The following is a 16756-nucleotide window of genomic DNA, read 5'->3' on the forward strand; positions in this document are numbered from 1 at the left end:
GACCAAAAGCCAGCCCATTCTAGCATATTCTGGAGACTTCCTTTTCTGATACTATGTAATAATAATAATAATACATTTAATATACATGTATCAAACATGTCGTTCCTAAAAAACATAATATAAATCTTGAGTTTTATAGTATATTTGAACGTTTTAGCAAATAGAAGTTTTGACTGCGGAAGGGGATCTTGTCATGTGACGTACCATAAACGTCACTCCCCTGGGTTTGTATAAATACAGTAGCTCTCCCGTATAGCAGCAGATTTTTCTACGAAGAAGAGGAAACGTACATTTACAGAAGACATAGCAGCGTTTACAAGCTTTTCTAAAAGGTGAGCATTAACATCCAACTGGTTCGATTATATTATTCAAGACTTTAAAAACTAATTATTAAAATATCGTTATGTTGTATTGTTTCTTTGTCGGTCATTTTTAGATGTCTAGATGAAGCGGTAATTCACAATTTATTGAATCAAAATTAAAAGCGGAACATCAAAAGTTATAGAATTGAAATGTTTGCTTCGTCTTTGTGAAGTTGTTATATTCGTTTGAACGATCGTGTTAAGTTTCCAGATGTATATTTGCTGAATCATAGTACACTTGGAACAAAGAGCCCGGATGTTACTGTAACGCCGCCATGTTAGAGAAAGGTCGTATGGTGTTGCGCAGTACACTTTAAATAAAACAACTCGTAGTTCTACTCTAGTTTTTTTTCCCTTTTACAAGTTATTTTATTTTTATTATGCTTTACTTTGGCATGTAGTATATAATAATTCATAACAGTTTAGCAGGTACTTAACAAGTTAGGCGTTTTCCCCTGCCAGTCTTGATCGTTTGGGAAAATAGTAAAAAAAAATGAAAAATGACATTGTAATAATTTTGGATAAGGATACTTTATCACGGTTTAATCACGTTAACATCCTCTTAATTTAGCAAATGCATTTATATTTAAGTGAAGAAAAATACAAGCCGAATGTATTAATTAAGACTTAGTGTACTAAGTGTACTAAATAGTAAACCGTGATAAATTGATATGTAAGACCACCCCACCCCAAGAACGAAATTTTAGTTCTGCTCCGAATTTGTATTACCATTTGTAGTTGACAGAGCTGCCTTCAAGCTTTTCCGTATGACTAACAAAAGTGAGGTGCAATTAAATACTTATCCTCGCTAGAGCATAGGTCTGTCTCAAACAAGTGTGATTTTCTTTGTTTGGTATTTCAAAAAAATCTTGAAGCATTCATCTATGATATCTGCTTTCATTTTGTTGTAATTGAATGTTCACATATTGTTTTAAATCAAGTAATACATGGTTAATTTTTTTTTCATATATATATATAGATGCAGATCTTTGTCAAAACACTCACTGGTAAGACCATCACCCTTGAAGTCGAGCCAAGTGACACCATTGAGAATGTCAAAGCCAAGATCCAGGACAAAGAAGGCATTCCCCCTGACCAGCAGAGGTTGATCTTTGCTGGCAAACAGCTGGAAGATGGTCGCACACTGTCTGACTACAACATCCAGAAAGAGTCCACCTTGCATCTGGTGCTGCGTCTCAGGGGAGGAATGCAGATCTTCGTCAAAACCCTCACTGGCAAGACCATCACCCTTGAGGTCGAGCCAAGCGACACCATTGAGAACGTCAAAGCCAAGATCCAGGACAAAGAAGGCATTCCCCCTGACCAGCAGAGGTTGATCTTTGCTGGCAAACAGCTGGAAGATGGTCGCACACTGTCTGACTACAACATCCAGAAAGAGTCCACCTTGCATCTGGTGCTGCGTCTCAGGGGAGGAATGCAGATCTTCGTCAAAACCCTCACTGGCAAGACCATCACCCTTGAGGTCGAGCCAAGCGACACCATTGAGAACGTCAAAGCCAAGATCCAGGACAAAGAAGGCATTCCCCCTGACCAGCAGAGGTTGATCTTTGCTGGCAAACAGCTGGAAGATGGTCGCACACTGTCTGACTACAACATCCAGAAAGAGTCCACCTTGCATCTGGTGCTGCGTCTCAGGGAGGAATGCAGATCTTCGTCAAAACCCTCACTGGCAAGACCATCACCCTTGAGGTCGAGAGCAAAGCGACACCATTGAGAACGTCAAAGCCAAGATCCAGGACAAAGAAGGCATTCCCCCTGACCAGCAGAGGTTGATCTTTGCTGGCAAACAGCTGGAAGATGGTCGCACACTGTCTGACTACAACATCCAGAAAGAGTCCACCTTGCATCTGGTGCTGCGTCTCAGGGAGGAATGCAGATCTTCGTCAAAACCCTCACTGGCAAGACCATCACCCTTGAGGTCGAGCCAAGCGACACCATTGAGAACGTCAAAGCCAAGATCCAGGACAAAGAAGGCATTCCCCCTGACCAGCAGAGGTTGATCTTTGCTGGCAAACAGCTGGAAGATGGTCGCACACTGTCTGACTACAACATCCAGAAAGAGTCCACCTTGCATCTGGTGCTGCGTCTCAGGGGAGGAATGCAGATCTTCGTCAAAACCCTCACTGGCAAGACCATCACCCTTGAGGTCGAGCCAAGCGACACCATTGAGAACGTCAAAGCCAAGATCCAGGACAAAGAAGGCATTCCCCCTGACCAGCAGAGGTTGATCTTTGCTGGCAAACAGCTGGAAGATGGTCGCACACTGTCTGATTACAACATCCAGAAAGAGTCCACCTTGCATCTGGTGCTGCGTCTCAGGGGAGGTTCAGATGTTTAAACTGACTCATCTCAGAAATGGACACAATTCATTCAATATCCACTGTTCATGCACTCACCACTTTTGTCCCCTATTTTTTCCAATACTTTATTACTGAATGCAGTTACATTTTATTATATATATACTTTTTTTTTTTTTTTTCACCTGTTTTTTTTCATGTTCAAAAAGACTAAATAAAAGCATTGAAATGTATGATTGTTTCCTTGTCTTTATACTACTAGTACAATGTCTGGTTTAAAATAAATGTGTGAAATAGTACCTAAGATTTTATTCTAAAAAAGAAAGCACACAAAGCACAGGCTTATGCTGTAAGCATGCAAAAGGGACAATGGACGTCAAATTTTAAACTCATAAAAAAACTCTTTTTTTTTTTTTTTTTTTTTTTGGAATATAAATTTTTGGATCCTAGCACTTCAATAATAGGTCATTTCTAGACATCTTGTTTTTAAGATTATAATTTCTTACTCCTACTTGGTGAGACGCTAGGGTGAAAATCGCTATAAATCTATTTAGGTGCAGTCCATAATGTGCCGCTGTAATGGCTGCTGCCATACATTAAAAAAGGGTAAGATGGTGCCACCAAGTGTCTGCTCTTGTAACCTTGATGAAATTCCAATAGCCTGAAGAAGTCGCTGACAAATTATATAAGCCTGTACACTGCATTGCTTATAGTTAGTCCATTGTTATACTGGTTGTATTGTGCTATTTTAGTTTTAGTTAGGGAAGGCCTAAATCAATTATTTAAAAAACAAAAGTTGTATAAATAAGTATAATCGTTTTAAATGAACATCTTGCTAGCAATCTCTATAAGGATGGTTTATAAAAATAAATCCTAATCCTATTATGGCTAGAAAGGTCATGTAAAATTCATGAAATTTCAAAAGTTAAATCGCTGTGCAACTCTGGATATAAGGCGGCGGGAGCCAATGTTATTAAAATCAGTTGAACATTTACAGTAAAGTTTATTGCTATAGCATTCACTGGCGCCGCATATAATTATCTGGATTAATGTTAATTTTATACTGATTATTATTCCTTTATAGTCTTCAATAATGCCTACATACATGATCAATGCTGATTTAAACTTTAATGTTGGTTTAATAGGCTATGTCTGTACATGAGACCAAACAGCATGGGCTGGCTCTCTCCCTGTCAGTGGCAGCTTCCACCAGTTCGCACATTTGTATTACTATTACTATTATACATTTTTATGTAGGCTATTTTTATGTGCCACGATTGTTTGTCGCCCTTTATTTTTAAATTAATAAAAGCGTTAATGATGCATATTATATTCCAAAAAGCAGATGCGATCTGTGTTGTCACATTTCCTTGGTTAAATAACATTACATTAAAAATGCCAAATACAGTTATAATTTTTTATCTAAACCAATAAATCTGGCCTTAACTGATGGCAAGGAAAGATTGAAGGCAGAAGCCGTATAACACACAAACATCATAAATTTAGTAGGCCCTAATCTTAAATTATGATCTTTGTGAATTTTAATTATTATATTTTATTATTTTACATTAATTTCATTCATGCAAATTAATAAAGAGTTTAATGCAAATTGGGCCGTTTAATTAAGTATAGAATTTTTGTGTGACAATGTGGGATCAGTGAGAAATGATTATTATTGTTATTAACAATTTGTATACAAATAGCATGCTTAAACTCTGGTTAGTGAAGCAAAATGTTGTGCAAACAATTTTTACTGTTATAATTAAAAGTAATAGATTTATAATAAGTTGAAAGCATTGTTAGAAAAATGCTCTAGTCAGGGTCTCCAAAATTATTTATTTTAGGAGCTACTTGTTAAAATTGAAAGTGGCTGAGAGCTATATATATATATATATATATATATATATATATATATATATATATATATATATATATATATATATATATATATATATATATATATATATATATATATATATATAGTCACGGGAGGAGCCAACGACAGACACAGTGGGCGTGGCGTCAGGCCTCGGAGAGGCTTTTTATTAAACAAAATAAAGTGTCCAGTGGGAAAGTGTCCAAATAAAAAGGGGGAACTGGTGCCCTCGTTGTGCTGCAGGGAAAGTGCCAGGTAAGGTAGTGTTCCAAGGGGGCAGGGTCCAGGTAAGGGGCGTGAAGGAGCTCGTCCGCCGCTAGACGAGCACGTCGTGGGACCCCGTACAGTCCAGGCGACGACCGCACCCAGATACGGCTGACGGGCCAGGATGCCGAGCCGTTGATCCCCTAAAACCCTGACGACCGGAGGAAAGAAGCGACGGAGATGCTGCGGAAGAAGCCGCCGCCCCCGAACAGGAGAGGGGAGTGCGTGTGACTGCCGGACTCCGCCCCTTACCTGGACCCTGCCCCCCCTTGGAACACTACCTTACCTGGCACTTTCCCTGCAGCACAACGAGGGCACCAGTTCCCCCTTTTTATTTGGACACTTTCCCCCTGGACACTTTATTTTGTTAATAAAAAGCCTCTCCGAGGCCTGACGCCACGCCCACTGTGTCTGTCGTTGGCTCCTCCCATATATATATATATATGGGTGAAGGAAACACACGGCAAGGACAGCTTAAAATAATCCTGTAGTGGGGCATGATCTGTCACCAGGGTGAACTTCTGGCCGAGGAGATAGTAGCACAGCTCCAGGACTGCCCACTTGTTTCTCTCAGCCGAGGTCAGCTTTCGACTGATGTATAGGATCGGATGCTCCTCTTCCTCCTGGATCTGGAACAAGACCGTGCCCAGACCCGTGTCAGAAGCATCCGTCTGGAGCAGGAAGGCGACGTCCAGGATGCCCGGGGCTGTCAGCGAAAGAGGAGCTTGAAGTGGGTGAAGCCAGTTGAGGCCTGAGGGACTTGGCGGATCCCGAAGAGCGCGTATGGGAGTATCAGGTCCCAGTCTCGTCGGTCTTCGGCTACTACGCGTTGGAGCATTTGTTTTAGGGTTTGGTTAAAATGCTCCACGAGACCATCCGTCTGGGGGTGGTAGACCATGGTCCTCAACTGCTTCACCCGCAGCAGCCGGCAGAGGTCAGTCATTAGCTGGGACATGAAGGGGGTACCCTGGTCAGTCAGGATCTTGGTGGGGATGCCGACCCAACTGAAGAGCAGGAAGAGCTTTGCTATCGTTTTGGCAGTGGCTTTGTGTAGCGGCACAACTTCTGGGTATTGGGTGGCATAGTCTACAATGACGAGGATGTGTTGCCAGTGGAATCGGTCCTGGATCCTTTGGCACATGTTGTAGACCCTCAAGTGCCCGGCCATCGGATGCGTGTGAGCGAGCTCCAAGATCGCTTCTGTCTTCGACCAGGGGACTACCAACAATAATTTCTCCTCCCCCCTCCGCTGGGCAACACAGTACAACAGGCCGTTTTGGACAACGAAGTGTGGGAGAGGATGGGGCCCAGGCCCTACATCCTTGCCCTCGATCACCTGGACCTGGGGCCAGCAGTGCTTTAGCCGGTCGTTTTCCTTCTGGGCCTTGGCAAATGGGACTCATCTTCCCTCCCACTATCGGAAGCCAGTAGCGCTGGATGGTGTTTGGCACCTCTGACTGGCAGTCCCCTCCACGGCTGGCAGGTTGGGAGGTGGCGGCTAGCAGGCGGTCAAAGCCGGACCAGTGTCGTCCGAGCAGCACCGTTACGGGCAGGTCCTTGACAAGGCCGACTTCCAGGGGCCAGGAGGATGAAAGGGCCGACAGGTTCACCCATCTGGTGGGTACTTGCCGTGTTTCACCATGCGCACATGATATGGAGAGGAAGACCTTGGACTCTGGTCGCGAAGCCAGAAGGCTTGCCCGGATGAGCATGACGGCACTGCCCAAGTGCTTGATAGGGCTTTCCATTCACCCTTACCCCCACCTCGGGAGCTCCTGGGGGAGGTTCTTGATGGACGATGCAGCCTTCCAGCCATGTCTGCGCGGAAAGTGCCGGTTGTTCCGTGGGCATCGGTTCGTCTTGGAGAGGGGACTGCTGGCCTGCACACGTCGCTCTTGGACCACCCTCCAGGGAAACAGCAGTGCTCTCTCCCCAGGCTCCCGATGTTGGGCCGCATCTGCCAGTTCCACTGCCTCGACCAGTTTGGCTGTGGTTGCTGGATTCCGCATCCTGACGGGTTTGCGATGGGATCACGGGAGGGCTTGCAGGAAGCGATCCATGATGACTCGTTCCGCTACCTGACAGGGATCCCTCTAACAGTCAATGTTGCACAAGGCGAGTGAGTTCCGCCACTTGGGCACGGGCTGGCAGTCGGAGATTATATTCCCAGGTGTGGAAGTGTTGCGCAGCTGTTATGGAAGACCTGCACTCCGGAGGGCAGTGAGCTCCTGTGCGACCTCGCCCTGTCGAGTAGCCAGGTGTTTGATGATCTGGTGCTGGCGGATGCTGACCTCGGGTAAGCGTCTTCAGCGTCTTCCTCCATGGCTGGGGAGGAGCGCTGCGCCAACCAGAAAACTGGGGGTGAGAACAACAAAAAAAACTTGGGGTGAAAACAAAATCACTTGCCAGTGGTTTCCTTCACAAACTTGCCCGCATTCTCCACCAGTGTGACGGGGTGAAGGAAACACACAGCAAGGAGAGCTCAAAATAAATACCCCGGAGGGTGGAATTATTAAACAGAAAATAAGTTTCCAGTGTCCCAAGGTGCGTGAGGTGCTGCGGTGCTCTTCTCTCTCCTGGGTGATGTGCTGAAGCGGTGAGTCCGTGCCGGGGTGAGGGCTGATCGGTTCACACGCTGCTGTCTATAAGGAATAGGAGAAGTCGCGTTAGGGGCAGCTTGTATGGAGTTCATGCTCAGACTGTTTGACGTGCATCATGGCTTTTTAAGGCCGGCAGGTGACAAGCAGCAGCTGTGTCCGATCAGCCGGTGATGAGTGTGTCCAGGTGCTCCTCGTCGATTTCCAGGGCGACGTTTTATGACAACAAAGAAGAAATAATATTAGCAGCAATGTGCACTTTGTTTACATGGTCATTGAGAAATATTTGTAAAAATAACGTCAGCATTTAAACTAGATTATTGTTATTATAACATTTCAACCTTTTTTTTTTATTGAAAATTCCTTTATTTAAAAACGATGAGCCAAAATTATATAAATATAATATCTGCTCCATAAACTGCTCCATAAGCTCATGTGCATGCTAAAAACCTCAACACTTCTGATAATAATGAAAGTAGCCTATATTCCACGAACCTATATACCTATATACATACACACACACACACACACACATATATATATATATATATATATATATATATATATATATATATATATATATATATATATATGTATATAATGTGTAAACTTAAATATATATTATATACATGCATATCATAAACTGCATTCATGGCATCTGCAATCGCGTTTGCTCAGTCTCATAACGGGCATAACATTGTTAAGTATTGTCGTATATGGAAATACGATGAATAAAGTACAGCTCTAAAGTTAGTCTGAAAGCTCCTTGGACGTTGCTTTTGTTTCGTCCGCAAAACAGCTTAACCCACATAGCTCGCATCAGTAGTTGCATCAATAATAGTAATGTTGTCAAAACAAAGAAATATTTTGGGAACTTAAGGAGACTTCCGATACATTAAAAGCAAAAGATTGTGACAACATTTAGGCGGAGGAATAGGCTGCAGCACCGTCTGCGCAGACAGAGCAGACAGCTGCTTTGAAACTCATTTACACAGGAGCATGGCTAAGACCTGGGATAACTTTTTCTTCTCTCTACTCGATTACAAGACCGAGAAATTTGTCATCGCTAAAAACAAAAAGGTCGGAGTTCTGTTCAGACTCTTTCAGCTGGGGGTGATTGGATATCTGATCGGGTAGGTGCCTTGTGCTTTCTCTAAATCGAGACGTGAAGGTAAACGAATCACCTCTGTCTGTCTTTCGAAGATCGAATGTTCAAATCACGGACTACAACAGGTCATTAAGTGTTGGTTCACATTAGAAATGGCTAATATCAATGAATTTCAACAAACCTAATGTAAGCCGACAGTTAAAGCACATGTCTCGGATGTTATTTATATCTAGGGAAAGACTGAACGCGTTGTCGATCTGCTGGCTTTCAGTTTGTACGTTTGGCATATGTAGTGAAAAGGACTTCTGTTTTAATTCAGATTTTAGTCTTCATTTAGTCTGTAGATGTACCAGAACCGAACAAAAGCTGAATACCTTTGTCTTTTTTGATTTAGTGTTGTTAAATTAGTGTTTGGGGTTCTTACACAACGAAAGTGCAACAAAAGCTGTAAGATGACCTGGAAAACAGGTGCTGTGGCCAAATGCTTCTCACAAAAGCACCAGCCTGATTTCATATTTGCCCTTTAAAACTATTTAATAGACGCCCTTTGCAAGAAATAATTGATCTAGAACTTTAATGTAATGTTATCTATAGATTAACATCCTTCAGGGTGCGTTGACTACATATATATAAACTCAGATTTAGATTTATACTCTAAGTAATTGTATTTTATGAATGTATTTTAATATTTTAATCAATGTCACAGTCTAAGTTGTCATTTCTCAGACTATTTATTTTCTTTTGCTTGTGTGTCTTTTTAAAGGTGGGTTTTTCTTTGGAAGAAAGGGTATCAGGAGACAGAGGAAGTCATTCAGAGTTCAGTGATCACCAAACTCAAGGGTGTAGATCTCACCAACAGCTCTCAGTTTGGTCTGCAGCTATGGGGTGCAGAGGACTATGTTATTCCCCCACAAGTAAACACACCTATTTCCTTTGCCAGAAATATATCTTTGAAAACCGCTTGTTAACAGTCTTTCTCAAAACTTCGGTTTTATGTATTTGATAATGAATATTCCAACAAATATTGACACGACACCAAGGTTATTTTCGCAAACGACAAGTAAAACTAAGGTGAAAACAACAGACGAAAGAATTATTTCGTAAAGTGAAATAAAATAAAAATGACCAAATATTTGAAAAAGTAAAACGAAACGAAAACTAACAACAGCACTTTAGGGGAAATACCTGTAAATGGCGCATCACACACAAAGCAGTTTAAAGCACAGTCCTGCACAGTATTATACATTCTAAGTTTGTGCTTCGAAGCAATGTGATAATTAACAGAAATAATTATGAGAATTCTCATCCTTTTGCCTTTATCCTGTGATCACTCTGCCAGTCTTTCGGTCACATGTGCATTGGCTAAATCACATACACACGCTTATAATTTTTCATAATTACAAAAAAATTGGAATTACTGCAATTGGAAATGCAATGGCTTCATTAGCTTATTGAATTTAATTTGTCCCAGTTAGGATTTATGCGTGGTTGTTCACGAAAAAGTGATCAGGACAGCACAGGTACAATATCATGAATACTGTTTAATTAAAAAGAATACATCTAAGCATCATAACCAAATAAGGCTACATTTATTGTAATATTAAATATTTCAACACATTAGATATAATAACAACTTGTGTAGATTCTAGTAAAAATTCCTGACTGCTTAATTTTAGCTTAGGTCTATATTTGTATACTTTACTGATACTGTACTAATCTATTAATCTTCTAAATGTTAGTTAAAACAGAAACTAAAAGTGAAACTAAAGTATATAAAAACTAAATAAAAATGTCTTCACAAAATAAAAAAGTAGCCTTGCATGACATACAACTTTTGCATTTAGTTTGTCAGTTATGTTCCTGGACCACAACACCAGTATTTTTTTTTTTATTGAGATCTATACATTTGAAAGCCGGATAAATAAGCAGTCTGTTAGTAGGAGTTACATTTTTTAGCCGAGTTACAGTTATTTAAAATCTGAGGATGCGACAATATCAAATTTGAGAAAAAAAGCGATGCATATCAGTATTTAAAAATAAAGTTTTTATATATTTAAGGTTGGAAATTTATGGCTTATATTTAAGGTTGGCTATTGCTACAAATATACCTTAAGACCAGAGTCAAAGAGTTCAAAATGACGTTAATCGTGTTACACAATGAAACGCCTATTTTTGGTTATCTTAAAGGAACAGTTCACCCAAAAATAAAAATGACGCCATAAACTACTCACCCCCAAGCCATCCTAGGTGTATATATTTGACAGTCAGAGTTTTTGATAAATGTATCCTGCCTCTTCCAAGCTTGGTAATGCTGGTGGATAGTGGCTATTATTTTGACGCTCCGTAAATCGCATACATCAGCAAGTACTGCATCATAAAACTGACCTTTATGCCTTCAGGGGTTTATCACGTGGGTTTTTGTTTTTAAAAATATCTATAGTTTTAAAAGCACAACATAAATACCTAACTAAATGACTGAGCACAGCGTTCCGGCTTCTTGGCTGACCTATGACTCGACGTATGACTCAACTTACATTGTGCGTCGAGTCAGAAGCTGACAAGGAAAAAAACAATGTCAGTTATTTACATTACAATTTTAAAACTATAAATATTTTTGTTACAAAAACCCATCGATCTGCTTCAGAGGACATGTGATAACCACCCGAAGGCATGTAGGTTAGTATATATATGCAATAAGTTTCAAAATAATGGCCACTACCTACCAACATTAACAAGCTTGGAAAAGCCAGGATACATTTTTCAAATATTTAACTGTGCGCGTCTGAATGTCATATACATCTAAAATAGCCTGGAGGTGAGTAGTTTCGGTGTAATTTTTTATTTTTGGGTGAACTATGCCTTTAGTATTGGTAGCAGTCCAAAATAACAGCTTTCAGATCTTTGTTTGAAGAATGTTTAGTTGGAAGAAGTATAAAGAAAAAAAGACTGAAAAGAACTGAAAGCTTGCCGGTTCTGTGGTAAAAAAAAAGCTGAAGGGAGAGCATCACGTTTGACGCAAATGTCAGTGTTCTCATAAATTAATTTGCTGTTTAAAATGTCTTTTGCAAGAACTTTATTTCTTTTACAAACAGGGGGACAGAGTCTTCTTTATTGTGACAAATTATATAGTGACACTCAACCAAAAGCTGGGTTACTGCCCTGAGGTAAGAGGTTTTTGCATTATTTTGTTATTCCCAACACAAATTATGCAACCAAAGGCATGAGGCATCTGTTGGAAAAAGCACTACTGTCTTTCAATTAGAGAGCTGTATTCATATAGAAGTTTTTAATCTCCATACATTTTAAAACCACTGAGTTTGTTGTATATGTTTTAATTCGTTTTACTTCAGAGCCCTAAAGTGCCAGATGGTTTGTGTACTTATGACGATGAATGTGTGGAAGGGGAATCTGTCATAGCAGGCCATGGTAAGCAAAAAACTTAAACGAAATACCAAGCCTTTTGTTCCCTTAAAAGTGCATACCTGAAGTTATATAAAAGGACAACTTTTGGGATAGATTTTGAGCAGTTTTTGACAGACAGCTTTTCTTGAGCAATATTGTTTGGGCACTTTCCCATTGAGAATGGGCCACAAATTTCTATGTGGATATTTAAGATCAGTCGTAGGCCTTGTGTCTCACCTAGTTGCCTGTTGACAGCAGCATTTCCCAAAGTTGCCCAGCAAAATTGCTCAAAAAGTCGTCCTGCGTTTAATGAGTCTAAGATTTTTATCAGAAAAAAATATTACTTTGTGTTATACTCCAACCCACTGGCATGTGTAATTTCATGCGCCTTAAAGGGACTGTAATCTATTGTTGTTTATTTAGGAGTGAAGACAGGCCGCTGTATAAACGACACAGGAACGTGTGAGATTCATGCCTGGTGCCCTGTTGAGCATGGCCAGACACCATCGTAAGAAAACCTATTTCATGTCCAGTTGCCATCTACCTCTTAAACCCTCTTCATGCCTATATGAAACTGTTTGAAGAAAAATGCTGTACCTGTAATGTTTACACTTTTGTAACAGGGAGCCAATGCTGGCAAAGGCAGAAAACTTCACAATCTATATAAAGAACTTCATCAAGTTTACAAAATTTGCCTTCTCCAAGTAAGTCAAGCTTAGAGGCATTAATTTAGTGTATTTATTTTGCTGAAGCCTATAGAATAAATGTTATCACTTTTCTAAAACTAAATAAGTATGTTTAAAGTAATGAGTGATTGAAGCTTGTAATATGTGTTATACAAGTGTTATATATGTGTGATTGCTCATACTCATCTATGCATCACAGAACTAGATCTAACCTGTTCTGTGCATCTTTTAAAGCTTTTCATCTTTTTTTTTCTGCAGCGTAATGTGTTCCATGATTACCTTTGCAAAGAATTGTCAGAATGTTGCAAGTACATAAACTATAAAATGCTTCAGTTCATTGAAACCCTGCTTTTGAAAACATTCATGAAATCTGTAAATCCTATCATGCAATTCTAGCTTGGGCAATATGGACTGACTGACTCAAAATCTAGTATCGTACAAATATGACTTTAGTTTTTTCCCCGCATCTTTCTTGTTTGGGTGTTTTACATGCTGCATCTAAACAGCTTTGTTTCTTTTTCAGCACAGGTTGTTTTTATTTCCATCTCCTACAGAGTAGTTCATAGTTCACTCACAAGGAACATTTCTGTGGCTTAAACGCAGTGTCACCTGGCAAGCTGCTATTTGAAAGCCCGTACAATCCTTTTGAATGAGCACACTAACTAATCTAAGCTGAGCAAACTCACTGCTATTTTTTTTTTTTTTTTTTTACATTTCTCTCAGAAATAGATACACTAATTTACCAAAAAAGCAACACACCAAAAATACAGAGAAAACAAATGCTATATACAAATTTCTGCAAGTCTCCAACCATGTAGCGGTGTGAAAGAGCAGACTCTCTTGCACATAATGAAGTGTTATGTTTGGATACTGATGGCACAGCACGACGGCACAAGGTGCTCTGAATATCTCTCGCTTACTCATCTCTATTTATACCAGCTCAGCGTGTGGTGCATAAACTGAGACTTACTATCTTGATATCCCGTGCCTTGCCGGCTTCACTGACAAGAGTGACAGTTGTTCCCCTGTCCTTACTGGAATGATCTCTGCATAGTCATCACATTGTAGATCAAGCAAATGTTTCAGATACCGCTTCTCCTACTTTTTTCCCCCTCACTTCAAGAGCGAATATCCTGCCTACCACCAACAGCACATATCTGAAGATGTGCAGATATGATAAGGAGCACCATCCCTATTGTCCCATCTTTCGTGTGGGAGATTTGATTAACTGGACCGGATACAGTTTCCAGGATTTGGCAACAAAGGCAAGTTAAAACAAAGTGTCCATCACTGTACACGCACAGCTCAGGATATAAACAAAGAGAGATAATATCCCACCCTGTCCATTTTGAGACAGTGAGGTTTTTTGTGTATGATTTGGGTATTCTTTAAAAAAGATTCTAATGTAAAGAATATCCAGTCACCCAAAAAATATTTGGACACTTACTATACTCGTGTAAATGACTGCATATAATCAAAATATAACAAACTGACATTCATTTAAAAGAGAGAGGAAAGAAAAGAAAGAAAGATACCACAGGTACAAAAAATTCGAAACAAGTTTGCCATTATATTGAAAAGTGTTCGCTGTCAATGATATGAATAGACTATTTGATATGAATGCATTATTTATTAATGCTATTTAAATAAAAATAAAAAAACATCATAAACTTTAATGGATGGTAATTATATTAACATATCATCGTTTTCCTTTTTTCTATATACACAGGGTGGTTCAGTTGGAATTGGAATTGAATGGAATTGTGATTTGGATAAAGATGAATCTCAGTGCAACCCTGAATATAGCTTCACACGCTTAGATTCTTCTAGAAACTCTGACATTTCGGGTTACAACTTCAGGTACCGTTCGAATTTTTGCTAACTTTGCTCACCACACATCATTTTTTAAAAAACTTCCACTTAAACATTCCAGCAAAGCAGAACGTAAAAAAAACAATTGACTGAGGAAGAGGATTACTGAGAAGCTAATTTTCTATAATTACTTTTTCTTTTTGTTTAAAGCATTCCTATTTGAAATAGTATCAAAATGTTGGCTGACGTGTTTGTCTTTCTTAAGATTTGCACGATACTACAGTGATACAGCAGGTCAAACCTATCGGAATCTATTTAAAGTCTATGGCATTCGCTTTGACATATTAGTTAATGGAAAGGTAAGAGATTTAAATTCTTAAAGATTCCTCTCATTAGGTTATGTTGAAATGATAAATGCATGGCTTTCATCTGTTTTTAGGCTGGGAGATTCAGTATTGTTCCTACAGTGATCAACATTGGCTCTGGGCTCGCTTTATTTGGTGCTGTGAGTATATAAGCGTACAATAGTCGCTAATAGTTGAAGCGTAAAAGGCACAAAACCAAATCTTTCTGAGATTCTTGTGTGATTGGTGTTCATCTAATTCCACAGGGGATTTTTGTCTGCGACATGATTCTGCTCTACATGATGAGTAAAAGCTCCTTCTACCGAGAGACAAAGTTTGAGGCAGTCACAAAGTAAGTGCGCGTGCCTTGTCGACTTAAAAGGTTTACTTGGAAGATTAGAAGGATGCAGTGGATTATTATATACTATTTGCGTTTACAGAAAGCAATCTGGAAAGCACAGCGAGAGAAAGCAAGTACGACACCACAGTCACCATCGCCACGATGGGCGGCATAAGAGAGAGGAGAAACAGGAAACAGAGATGCAGCCATTGAAATCAGTGTCATGCGTGCCCAATAACAAGCCAGAGAGAGAGATTCAGCCCACAAGCTCAGCACTCAAAACCCACAGCTCTGAGAGAAGGCCACAGGGCACAGTGTCGTTCAGGACTCAGCACACTTCAGAAAAACTTGTTTCTCCTGTTTCCACCCTAAAAACACCACGCAACCAGTAGAGGATTTTTTCAAATTCTGAATCCCATTGGATTTACTGTGAATGCAGTGTTGGGAAGATGAGTTCGGAAATGTAATAGGTTGCAGATTACAAGTTACCCTATTTAAAATGTAACAAGTAGTGTAACTTTTACAATTATTTGAAAACAAGTAATGTAACTTATTACATGTGATTGCTTATCGATTACTTTTCTAAATTTCGAATGTTTTTAACTGTTAATCACTTTCAAACGTGTGAACCAGGCAGGGTTAACAGTAGTACTCAACACAGATGACTGTCAGACTTTCCAGATCCTTCATCACTTGAATTAAGATGATAGTGTTTTAATTTTAAAGGAGACATTGGATGCAAAATTCACTTGTACATGGTGTTTACATATAACTAGCCTATGTCTTAGCAGTGTGTGGACAAAACCACCCTACAGTGATAAAAATCCATTCCACTTTCTTTTTTTTTAATCCCCCAAAGCCTAAACGGTCTCAATAATCAAGTCGTTTTGCAGCATGTCGTATTACTCAGGCCCCTCAACCTCTAAAGCACTGTGCAGTATTATCACATTTTCGCCCTTGGCCAGTTGTACAAAGTTAATCATTTTCAGCTGTAGTGACAATGTCTTTAAACAACACAGGTAATATTTGACTGCACTAATAATTCCTCTGAACAAGGAACAATTTAAGGCAGGTTTTGTTAAAAAGTAAAAAACAAAACAAAAAAAACCCCTCTAAGAATAGACCAGTACCCAAAAAAGTGAAATCCAAAAGTAGAAGAATAACTATACATAAACCCACTTAGGAAATAAAGGCATTATTGAACAAGCATGTCCTAAAGTCCTGAAACATTAGTATTTCATATTTTAGAGCAGTCAATCAGAAGAAATCAATTAAAGACTTACTTTGAGATTCTGAGGTGTGAAACAAAAAAAAACTCTACTTTTTCATAAGTAAGTGTAATTGCATTTTTTCTCAACAACTGTAACTCAATACAATTACTTTTATGTAACTAGTAACTTCCCAACACTGTATGAATGTATGAAAGGAGGTATTATAGGGGGTCTGTGCTCAGTCATACCAAAGTGTTGTTCTGCTCTCCTAATGTTTTAAATGGCAGTGGAAGTTTCTGTTACAAAGGTTTTGCAATAAGATCAATTATTTCATACAAATTTAGCCTGATATCAAAAATATGGCTTGTATGCATTGCTTTCATCTTGAGTAATACCAAAGTGTTGATCTTAATAAAAATAATTTAAAAATTTGGAG

At 39.5% G+C, this 16756-nt stretch overlaps 2 protein-coding genes across 2 annotated transcripts; both read left to right on the plus strand.

The window, feature by feature from the left end:
* The first annotated feature begins 176 nt into the window (after positions 1–176).
* Positions 177–2913, plus strand: ubb (ubiquitin B). The gene is made up of 3 exons (XM_043240509.1): positions 177–332; positions 1342–2019; positions 2248–2913. Exons 2-3 carry the CDS (start codon positions 1342–1344, stop codon positions 2719–2721), a joined length of 1152 nt encoding a protein of 383 aa, XP_043096444.1. The 5' UTR covers positions 177–332; the 3' UTR covers positions 2722–2913.
* Positions 2914–8063: 5150 nt separating this feature from the next.
* p2rx5 (purinergic receptor P2X, ligand-gated ion channel, 5) lies at positions 8064–16379 on the plus strand. The gene is made up of 12 exons (XM_043240508.1): positions 8064–8550; positions 9289–9439; positions 11618–11689; positions 11876–11951; positions 12351–12435; positions 12551–12631; positions 13737–13878; positions 14343–14473; positions 14691–14784; positions 14865–14930; positions 15036–15121; positions 15210–16379. The coding sequence occupies exons 1-12, from the start codon at positions 8417–8419 to the stop codon at positions 15499–15501; spliced, it is 1410 nt and encodes a 469-aa protein (XP_043096443.1). The 5' UTR covers positions 8064–8416; the 3' UTR covers positions 15502–16379.
* The last annotated feature ends 377 nt before the right edge of the window (positions 16380–16756 follow it).

The sequence above is a fragment of the Puntigrus tetrazona genome, chromosome 5 (genome assembly GCF_018831695.1).
Source record: "Puntigrus tetrazona isolate hp1 chromosome 5, ASM1883169v1, whole genome shotgun sequence".
NCBI classification, from domain to species: domain Eukaryota; kingdom Metazoa; phylum Chordata; class Actinopteri; order Cypriniformes; family Cyprinidae; genus Puntigrus; species Puntigrus tetrazona.

Excerpts from the sequence above, each read along its gene's own strand:
- ubb (XM_043240509.1), top strand. The coding sequence starts at position 1,342 with ATGCAGATCTTTGTCAAAACACTCACTGGTAAGACCATCACCCTTGAA. Across the intron at positions 2,020-2,247 it reads ATCTGGTGCTGCGTCTCAGG|GGAGGAATGCAGATCTTCGT; the intron begins GAGGAATGCAGA and ends GCTGCGTCTCAG.
- p2rx5 (XM_043240508.1), top strand. The coding sequence starts at position 8,417 with ATGGCTAAGACCTGGGATAACTTTTTCTTCTCTCTACTCGATTACAAG. Across the intron at positions 11,952-12,350 it reads ATCTGTCATAGCAGGCCATG|GAGTGAAGACAGGCCGCTGT; the intron begins GTAAGCAAAAAA and ends TTGTTTATTTAG. Across the intron at positions 13,879-14,342 it reads TCCAGGATTTGGCAACAAAG|GGTGGTTCAGTTGGAATTGG; the intron begins GCAAGTTAAAAC and ends CTATATACACAG.